Genomic DNA, 11,379 nt, shown 5'->3' on the forward strand with positions numbered 1-11,379 from the left:
AAACTAAACAGATCAGTTTCCACCTCACCTGGAATTACTACTGCATACATGTAGGTTTTAGACTTAACTGATAGAACACCAGCCCTCAAAAGCATTCCATGAGCTCTCATGGGAAACATTTTAAAGTCTGTATTTCTAGCCCTAATACAAAAATAGGTGATGTGACTTCTACCAATTACTGTGTTATGGGTGCCACAATTACAGGGAATTATTTTACATACAGAGTAAGTGCCAGGCACTTCTCTAAGCAACTTACATACTGACTCAGTTAAATTTCACAAATAGATGTAATAGGTTATTAGATATTATACAGCTGAGGAAACACGGAGAGACCATTCCCAAGGTCACACAATTAATAAACTAAAGAAAAAGAATTTGAATTGAGGAAGTATAGGTCCGAAGTCCACTGCAAGAATGTATCAACTCCAATGTGCTAAAGAAAAGTCTACAGATTTTAAAGAGCATGTCATTTCCAAGTCTAGACTTCTTTTGGTTAAGAAAAAAAAACTAAAATCAAAACAAAACTCTGCCTAAACCATCTAGACTTTAAAAACCTAATGGTTAAAAGAAAAAAATCAGGAGAAAGAAAAGGAAGTGGGAAGGAATGACAACCAGTGGGGAATGTGGCTCAGCTGGCAGACTATTCCTAGACACCTAAGAAGGCCAGGTTTGATCCCAGGCACCACATAAAACCAGGCACGGGGCTGGAGAGATGGCTCAGAGGTTAAGAACATTGCCTGCTCTTCCAAAGGTTCTGAGTTCAATTCCCAGCAACCACATGGTGGCTCACAACCATCTGTAATGGGGTCTGGTGCCCTCTTCTGGCCTTCAGGCATACACACAGAGAGAATACTGTATACATAATAAATAAATAAATAAATATTAAAAAAAAAAAAAACCAGGCACGGTGCTGCACTCCCCTGATGCCTGTACTCGGGAGACATAGGCAGTAGGCTCTGTAGTACTAGGTCATCTTCAGGTAGCAAGTTCAAAGCCAGCCTGAGTTTCTGGTTTAACTGAAAAAAAGGAGAAAGAACAAGAACATTTTTTAAAGAAAAAAAAGTCTGAAAGCTTCTTGCAACCACCCTGCATAAGTTCTGGAAGGTACATGCTGTTTTGAAAAGAAAATAGAGACAAAATGGCACCTATATGATCAACACCCAATTAGCTGACTGTGCAGACTTTATGCCAGTAAGACAGTGCAGCCAGTGTAAGGGCCTGCCATGCAGACCTGACACGTGAGTCCACCTCCCAGAACCTGCTCAGAAGTGGGAGAAGACAGACTGCTCACAGGTGTTCTCTGAACACCATGCACGCAAAATAATTAAAAACAAACAAATTCCTTTCCACAAAAATTGAAAGTACATGCTGCGCTAACTAGTCCACCTGAATCTGAGTGTTTGCTCACCTATGCTGCCAAAATCTCCATCTCTCAGCAAATATTAGCAACCTCATATTTAAATAGTAAAACCTTGGTTTTTTTAGAATCAGAGTAATTCTCCAAACATCTCGGACACGTTAGTAGAGTTCAGCCAAAAATGACTAAATGAGAATGGGATTAATATGATTCATAGCATGTCTGGGTTTCCAAAGGATAGGAAGGGAGATTCTCAGAGAATATGAAGGGAGAATTCACAGCTCATAAAACATATATGGACAAAGTTCTCTAAACATTTCCACACCAAGTCCAAGTGGGGCACATTTAAGGTAAAGTCAACTCTACTTCATGAAACCAAGTAGGCACCAAATAGTAGCAACCCCTCCAGCCTCTGCTCTTGTTCCAAACTGCCCACCCAACTTAAGAGAAAGCTTTGGAACAAAATTTTACTCTGACCGACTTTCCTTCCCTCTGAGATCCCTTCTCTCCTCAGTTATTAGAGACAATGAGAAAAGGTAAAGAAGCAGACTTTCATCAGAAGCAAAAGAAATGTCCTTAACTGAAGCTAGGACCTACTCAGCTGTTAGCAAATGAATGAACAAATCAGTTTTAGGAGGAAAGGTAAGGTACAAAAATGGTGAAGACTATGAAGCCAAACTATTTCCACCTATCTTTCTTTACTCTTAAAGCAACTGATCAGGGGGATTAGCAAAGGAACTGGTCCTTAGGGAGTATGTTAACAGGGTAGGATGTGAGCATTGTGATAAAGAAATGAGACATCAGTATCTGGGTAACAAGTAACAGGAATTTCACAAGTCCCTACTGTTGATAGCCAATGTTTGTCCACAATTTTATTCTACACGGACTGGTTTGGCACAATGATGCTTTATGTGGAGCACGGTAAGGAAACTGAACCATCCTAGGATGATAGAGATGGCTCAGTGGTTAAAAACACTTGCTCTTTTGGAGGACCCAGACTCCGTTCCTAGCACCCACACAGTGGCACACAACCATCTGTTCCAGAGTAAATGGCACCATCTTACTCCACAGGCATTGTGCAGATCACACACAAACTCAAACAGGCTCTCTAGCGCCCCCCATCTCACAGAGAGAGAGAGAGACAGACAGAGAGAGAGAGAGAGAGAGAGAGAGAGAGAGAGAGAGAGAGAGAGAGAGAGAGAGAACACAAATAAAAATAAACATCTTTTTTAAAAAAGCCAGCAAGACCCCAAGGGCTCCTGTCGCACCTGCTGTCGTGACAGCTCTAACTGGTGACTGGTGCAAACAGGAAAACATCCTCAGTTCAGTCTGAACACAGACGGGTATTATCAGAGCCTGACCAAAACAACTAGAGCACAACAAACAAACAAACAAACAGACAAGCCCAGCACATTCAAATGATACAGTCAAGAGGAAAAACTGGGGGAGACAACTTGAAAGCATTGGAAGGATGTGGAGAGAGAGAGCAGTTGGGAACGAGAGCACATCCTCGGGTAGCAACCGTAGTTTCTAAGTCTGTGCAGCACAGAAAGGAATTATGAAAAACAAAATGCAGACACGCGAACGACGGCTTCTCCAGCTCCACCTCAATCTTCTATATATCACAGGACTGCCTGCAGATAGATCACCAGCACACATGCTTGAGTTCCCACTCCCCTAGATCAAGGAAAAAAAATGGGTAGAAAAAAATTCTAGGAGTAATGCTAGGCAACTTCTGGCATCTCCATATCTCTAAGAGTAAAGAGACAAGTCATTCCTCTATAATGGTACAGATCTAAGACACAGCCCTTCTCTGTGGTCAAAGGGCACCATACCTGCATTAGCACACTTGACATGATGTAACATCTTGTTTGCTTCTCCTTCATTAGACTCTGAGCTCCTTTAGGGAAGTGACTGTCCTATTTAACTTTGTACCCCCAGCACTCGCAAGGTAAAAAGCCATCCCTCCGAGTGCACTGAATCAATTAATGGACTCATTGTTTATTAACTGGTGGCTAAAAATACAAATTGATCCTTAGTAATTGAGAGGTATGTTATATTCAGGACACAGTATAATACATTGGGCTAAAATAGCTACTTTTATGCCAACTCTCTACTGTTCTCTATATAGTAGCTTTCCTTACATGTTCCTGGGATTGTGGATGGACTTACCAGCAGTTCTAGAACCACTGGTCAAGAGAACAGAGTAAGGTCAAACGTGGTGGCACATGTCTTTAATCCTAGCACTTAGGAGCCAGCGGCAGGTAGATCTCTGAGTTTAGGTCAGCCTGGTTCACATGGTAGGTTCTAGGCCAGCCAAAATATATATCTCACCACTGAACGATGAGACCATATCTATAAATAAAGAAGAAATCAAGCAAACTTAAATAGAAATCAATGGTAGCCTTGTCAAATCAAAGACTCAAAAAAAAAGCCAGAAGATGACAAGACTCTATTTCAGAAGAATCAAATACATATTCTCTCTCAAATTTCTCTTTTTTCAAGCATTTACCAAATCCACTGAAGGCACTACTAATTAAGATGTGCATACAGAAGATTTAATGGAGATTATTTTAAAACAAACATGCATAAACACATATACACATAGTGTGTAATGATCACTTCAAAAGACATCACCCTGGGTAAAAACTATAAAATACTTGTGTAACGAAATCATGTAACATCATCATATTAAAATGGGTATACAGAGTGATGTTGGGGTAGTCATTAACAGAATGTGGAACATATTCACATTATAATTATGAGTCACTTCCACATAGCCTATACTTATGAAGTGCTTAACCATCTTTCCATCAGTGTACCCAACGCTTACCTGTAGATGCTCCACAGAAAAAAGGGAAAAAGGAAAAAAGTTCAAGCCAGGCTGAAAATTTTCTTGAAGCAAAGACATTCTTAGCCTGCCAATCTCTGGCTGTCCCAAATTTAGTATAATCCTTAGACTCTTCTAGAAAGGGTGAAGTTTATTAGGAAAACCTACCTTCCAAAATCAGTCTTAAAAGATCTGTATTGTTGTTCTCCCTTAGTGTTATCTGCGAGAGTTGGTGTTGTTAAACCTAACGGTATTTTGTACACATCTAATTAAAGTAAGTAGGTTACCTTCTACTTAGGAAAGGGAAATCTGGGCTATCTTGACACACACTGCACGACTTCAAAAGAAACCGCTGTAGCAGCACAAGGAAAAAATCAATAATAACAGATAAAATAAGATTCAAACAGCTGAAGTCCTTTTATAAAAAAGCAAACTTAATGTGGAATCCCCCAAAAGAGTTTTTTCCAAATCACAGACACTGTAGCTGTGTGTGGTGGCTCATGCCTATAGACCTGACACGTTAGAGGCTGACACAGAGGACTGGCAGAAGTTCAAGAGCAGCCTTGGCTACATAGTGAGTTCTAGTTCAGCCTAGGCTGCTGGTGCCGTGTTCAAAAAAATCCAAGAGGTATGGGAAAAACTAGGCAGTGATGGCTCACACCTTTAACCCAGCACTCAGAAGGAAGGCAGTGGCAGGCGGATCTCTGTGAGATTGAGGCCAGCCTGGTCTACAGAGCAAGTTCCAAGACAGCCAGGCCTACACAGAGAAACCCTGTCTCGAAAAATAAATATATATGTATGCATACATATATATACATACATATATATACATACACACACACATACACACACATCATATTCCTGAAACTGTGGGGCCAACTGGGACCGTCAGATTACTGCAAGCTCAACAAAATGTATCATGTTGAAAATATAGGTCACCAGAAAATACAACTTAAAAATTTCACTGCATACATGTTTTCCCCCTATACATGACCTTTGTCACTTTATGTGTTCAGTTTAGGGATTTACTCTGTATATTAGGCTGACCTGAACTCACTATGTAGACCAGACTAGCCTCTAATGCATGACGGTCTTCCTACCTTAACCTTCTAAGTAATGGGATTACAAGCATGAGACAGAACACCAGGCTCACGCATGAATTTTTTAAAAGTCTAGTAGCTTCCTATTAATAACATTGTTGTGGCTACCTATGGGTAGTGTGTATTGTTTCAGCCCTCCTAACCGGTGTTTAGTCCATAGGAAAATGATATCATAATTTAGCCAGGCACAGCAGAGGATGCCAACATCCCCAACACTCTGCAGGCTGAGGAAGAAGAGGCACAAATTCTAAACCAGGCTGTACAACAAGACCCTGGCCAGAAAGGAGGAAAGGGAGAAAGGGAAAGGAAAGAAGAAAGAAAAAAAGAAAAATATTTCATAAGCTAATAATTTTTAAATAATACGTCCTAATATCTGAAAAGATGTTTCCATAAAGACTGTTTTTGTTTAGTGACCCAGGATCTCCCTAGGTAGCCTAGGGTGGACATGAACTATTTTCCTGCCTCCACCTCACAGGTGCCTGTGTTACAGGCTACCACATCCTACTTAAAGTCTGTCCTAAGACTGAATCCCATTTTTTAAACCGTACAATTCACTGTGAAACTACGGGGTGGGGATGTCCTAGTAAATAAAGAAGTTGCACAGATTTTTTTAAAGAAAGAACTCTAAGAAAGCGCATTTAAGATTTAAAAAAAGGTACTGAAATTTTAACAGTCTGACAAGATTGCAGACACCTAAATGGTCAGTTGGAAGCAGGAGAGAGGAATAGCCAAAAGCTGCTAGATTAAAGCCTGGAGAAATTTGTCCTATCTCCGAGAAGCCATTATGCAGATTTGCATCTAAGATGCAGAAGCCACTGGTAGCCTTGAGAATTGGCCAGGACTATGGTCAATTACTTCAACCGGAGTCCCACCACCCAAACCTCCAATGGTTTACAACAGACACGGTACAGAAAGAAAGGTGGAAGCCACTCCTTCCGATGCCTGTCCAGCTCCCCACTCCCCCATCCCGGAAAAGAAAGAAACACCTGGCGACCAGAGCCCCCCAAACTGAACTCTTCCAATCAGAAAAATAACGCCCACTTTTCCTGTAGCTAAAGAAGTGTCTAGAACTCCTAGCTGGGCTGTCATTGGAGACAGAAAGGTATACCACGGGCAAAGGAAACAGCAGGACTCCTGCGGGGCGGGGGGGGGGGGGGGGGAGGGGAACAAGCTTCTTCAGACCTCACCAGGCAGAAACCTGGCATCCTCATCCCCTCTGCAACCTGACAATTTACAACCTGACAACGCCTTCTAATTAGGAACGTTCTAAGCCTTTTATAGACGAAAACTTTAAAGTGCTTCTCACAAGTATGATCAACCGGGCACTAGAGCCTGCTCCCGAGAAGCCGGGGTGCATCAAACCTCCAGTTTCACTGCAGAACCTGATGAGCCAGCGACTAGGGTTCTCTACACGGTGAAGAGGGAGGAGCCCACCCTGTCTGGTAGAGTGGACAGGGAAACGGAGGGTAACAGCACAGGAGAGAAAAGCGGCCAAGCAGGGCTAGCCTCAGCGCACCGGCAGACAGGCAGGGGCAGCCCACGCAGGAGCCAGAGTGCAAGGGTGCAGAAGCGGGGGTCCCCCAGCTGGCGCAAGCGGCTCCCCACCACTCTCTCCGCAGCTGCGGCGCACGCGCGCGCGCCGGGCACACCCACCCCACACCAGTGCGCGGCTCCGCGGCAGTCCCCGCCCGGAAGACCCCCGGGCCGCGGTGCCTACGTACCCAGCAACACGCACAGCACATCGAGGGCCACGTACGGCAGCCGCGTCTTGTCGAACATGGTCTCCGGCAGGACGGCTACCTAGTGAGGGCGGCGGTGGAAAAGGACCGCGACGGGTCCGGATACCCAATTTCCTAGGAGCCTCGCACGCGGGGTGGCGGCGGCCCCCAGCGACTGCGCCTCGGAGACTGAGGGCAGCGACTCGGACAGAATGGGCCAGGCTGCGCTGCGACGGCGCCGGGCTGCGGACCAGGACCTGGACTCCCTCCAACGTCCCCCTCACGGGGACTCGGGGCCAGCTGCCGCCGCTCTGTCGCCTCCAGCGCCTGCTCCGTCAGCCCCGGCTCGCCGCGGCCGCACGCTCTCCGCTGCCCGGTGCCCTCTCTAACAGGCGGGGCTGCGGACTCGAGCTTTAAGGATGAGGACCCGTGGAGGGGTGGGAGACGGGGGAGGAACGCGGCTCCGGCTCCTCCCGCCCGGTTGGAGCCCGTGCGCGCTCCCGCGGACTGCAGGAGCGCGGCCGCCAGTGGGCGGAGTCAATGAAAACAACAGCCAATCGACGTCTCCGATCTCTGTCCGCCGACTGGCGGGGCCCGCCTCGAATCTGGGAGCCGGCTGACGGGGCGGGGCGAGTCGCAGGGATTGGGAGCCCTCTCTTTTTCCAGCAGCGCTTAGTGCTGGGCGATGCTTCCTTTAAAGGAGAGCTGGACCCTGGAACACCATTCCGCAGCTCCTACCGCCTGCCACCCCACTCCTCCCATGGGGATGGGACCGTGACGGGCTCTCATTCACCAAATGTTTTACGTTAGTTTCCTCTAAGACCCCTTCGGTGAGAGGCCTACACCTTGGCCTTCCTGTTGGTCCTAGCTGAGCTCAGTTTTACCGAGAATCTTGCTGTCTGATCATTCTTCATATTTTAATACTTAACATCTGAACAAGTTTACCCTCCCACCTTTGATGTATATAAATCCTGACCTTAGCAAGAATACCCCGGCTATTGTTGCCATGTTAGTAATTTTCTGTCCACTGAGTCACTTCACTCCCTTTGTTCCGCAGCTGAGTTTCCCCTTTGGCAAGTCATGACTCCTCCTGAAATAGAGTTGATTGGGATTACATTTGGGAGGAGTTTGGAGACATGTCGGGTGGTAAAGCTCTGGCTTCACGTGGAGTGGCCTTAGGTTTCATCGGTAGCATAGCAGCAACGGTGCTCACATGCACAATAGAGAGTTACGTCTTAATAAGTAACAATAATTTTTCAATAGTGGCAATCCCCCTGCGCATTCCCTGGAGGCCTTTAGAACACATTTGGTAATCTCAGTTTCCTGATGTGTAAAAAGGGGATGTTGATGATCCCTGCTGTCTGTTCTAACCAAGAGGAAGCGGTGAGGCTAAGAGAAGGTAATGTGAAAATCACTATATAAAGAGTTAAACCACCATTACCGATGTTAACAATAGATGGGTTCCTCCTTGTTCAAAGCTTTTTTTTTTTTTCAGACAGTCTCGTATAACCCAGGAGGGCCTCACATTTCTCCTATGAAGCATAGAATGGCCTTAAACTGATCATCCTGCTTCTACTTCCCAAGGCAGTGAGGACATGAGCCACCACACCAAGGCTTTCGTTGCTTACCTTCTTACATGAAGATGTAACATAGAAATCACAAGCCACACCTTCTGCTTCCTGCCAAACACCCCAAATGGCAAGTAGAAGGATGTTAATCTTGGGGAGTCAGATGTATATTTCCAAGTGCAACTCTAAAACCACAAGCAAACTACCTGTTTGAAAATGAAGTGTATTCTTCATTTAATGGAATTAGATTTTTTTTATTTCAGCTTATTTGAATAGTTTCTAGAAGCTTTCGAGAATTTAAGGGTGTGCCATTTTTAATTCTGTTGTTTTCCTTACCTCCAGAGTTATGAGTCCCAGATGGCAAGGTCACAATAAATTTAAAATATCTGTGATATGACTATCCATTTTTTTAACTTTTATCAAGCACATTCTATGTGCCAGGTACAATCTAGATTTGAAGTTTTATCTAAACAGCTTTGAGATGAACATGCTGGACTAGATGGTACCCATCTGTAATTCCAGCACTTGAGAGGTGGAAGCAAGAGCATCAGGAGTTCCAGGGACAGACTTGGCTACACTGCAAGTTTATAGTTCTGTTGATGGGAACTCTCCTTCCAGATGAATTCTGTCTTAGTCCATTTTCTGGGGCTGTGCTAAAGACCATGAACAAAAGCACCTTGGGGATAAAGGGGTCTATTTCAGCTTATAGTTATAGTTCCTCGTTAGAGAAGTCAGGGCAGAAACTCAAGGCAGGAACCTGGAGGTAGGAGTTGAAGTTGAGGCCAGAGAGGAACATTGTTTACTGGCTTGTTCCCCATGCCTTGCTCAGCTTTCTTATACCACACAGGACCACCAATTTATGGGTGGCACCACCCATAGTAATCTGGACCCTCCCACATCAATCATTAATCAGGAAAATGTCCCATAGACCCTACATGTCAGTCTGATGGATGCAATTTCTCAACTGATACTCCTTCTGCCCAGATTACTATAGCCTGTATCAAGTTCACACACACACACACACACAAAGCCTAACCATGAGGACAAGTGCCAACTAAGAAACGCATATGAATGAACAGATATTAAAACCATTAGGCCGCTGGGTTATGGAATTTGGAGTACCACATCCTGCCACCTGCCCATAGATCATGTATTATCAACAAAAAAGAGAAAAGGTTGCCTTTATAGAAGAGATTGGGCTGTCACCACATGAACTCAAATTTAGCTTCATTGAATTTAAGACATTGGCTATGTTTTGATGACATGAAATACATAGCATCACCATTTATCCAAGCATAATTATCCATGATCCTATAGTCTAACTCCAGAAGATATACTGGACAGATGAATAAGTCAACTGAAACCATGAGAGAACAACCATACAGACTGAGAAGAAATATCTACTCCTAAAGTGTTTTATTCAAAGGTGAAATTTCAAGAGCTAGAGGAACAGTTAGACTGGTAAAGTGCTTGGCATGAAAGCACGAGGCCCTGAGCTGGACTCCAAGCATGCGTGTAAAAACCTCGGCACAGCAGCGTGCACCATAATTGGAGAAGTGGGTTCAGGCAGGTCCTGGAGCTTCCTGGACAGCCAGTCTAGCCTATTGTTGAGCTCTAGTTTCAGTGAGAGACCGTGTCCGGAAGAAATGAGCTCTAGAGTTATTGAGAAAGACGGGTAAGGTTGGCATCTGGTTTCCACAAGCACAAGCATGTTTACACAACACACACACACAAACACAAGCGTGTTCACACAACACACACACAAACCAGGTGAACTTTCAAAATACCTTATTAAATCTCTGTACTCACTTCAAAGCTAAGTAGACTACATAAGAAGACCCCAACTCAAAAGAAAAGAAGGTGAGAAGAAGGAGGAGAAGAAGCTGTAGTAATGTTGATGCATGCCTCTAACCCCAACACTGGGAAGGCAGAAGCAGAAGGACCCTGAGTTCAATGCCAGTTTAGACTACATAACAAATTCCATGCTAGTCTGGGTCACAGAGTAAGAGAAGCCCAATCCTCCAATTTCCCTACTCCAAAAGAAAGTGAAAACACAGTCCTTTTAATGTTTTTATTCATTATTTATTCATCCATTTTATTTTATTTTATTTTATTTTATTTTATTTTTTTTGGTTTTTCGAGACAGGGTTTCTCTGCGGCTTTGGAGCCTGTCCTGGATCTAGCTCTTGTAGACCAGGCTGGTCTCGAACTCACAGAGATCCGCCTGCCTCTGCCTCCCGAGTGCTGGGATTAAAGGCGTGCGCCACCACCGCCCGGCTTTATTCATCCATTTTAAATTTATTTTTTTAAACAGCTCTGTGAAGAGGCAGTTTGTGCCAGCAAGATCACTCAGCGGGTAAAAGCGCTTGCCAGACAAGCATTAACAGCCTGAGTTTGAGCCCCAGAACCAAAAGTTGTGCCCTGACTTCACCACATGCACCATGGCTCAAGCAAGCCCTTTTGCGCAGTTAGCATCTATCCACACACAATCGCAATAAATACATTGTTTAAGTGACTTAACTCATCTCTCCTACAGTTCACCTGTTGAAAGTATATAGCCCCGTAATTCTGAGGGTGTTCTCAGAGTTGAATGACCACAATCAATTTTAAAACACTTCTATCAGTCAAGAAAGAACCGTTAGCGCTACGAATAAGCAGTTGTTTCCAATGGTAAGCACCTACCTGCTTTTTGTCTCTATAAAATTGCCTGTGGGGATCTTCCTCTCACTACCCCATCTTCCTCTAATTGTTTAGCCTCTGATCGAGGTCTTCCCTTCTCTTTTCCCCAGTCACTCACGCCTCTGGT

General features: G+C 44.5%; 1 protein-coding gene across 2 annotated transcripts in view; it reads right to left on the reverse strand.

The window, feature by feature from the left end:
- Positions 1–7,490, reverse strand: part of Plpp1 (phospholipid phosphatase 1) — a 56,083-nt gene extending 48,593 nt beyond the window's left edge. For both annotated transcript variants that reach the window (XM_038321320.2, XM_038321319.2), the window contains exon 1: positions 7,009–7,490. In XM_038321320.2, the coding sequence (XP_038177248.1) occupies positions 7,009–7,066 (58 nt within the window). In that variant the 5' untranslated portion in view covers positions 7,067–7,490. The remainder of the gene's footprint in view (positions 1–7,008) is intronic.
- Between the last annotated feature and the right edge of the window lie 3,889 nt (positions 7,491–11,379).

The sequence above is a fragment of the Arvicola amphibius genome, chromosome 3 (assembly GCF_903992535.2).
Source record: "Arvicola amphibius chromosome 3, mArvAmp1.2, whole genome shotgun sequence".
Lineage (NCBI taxonomy): Eukaryota > Metazoa > Chordata > Mammalia > Rodentia > Cricetidae > Arvicola > Arvicola amphibius.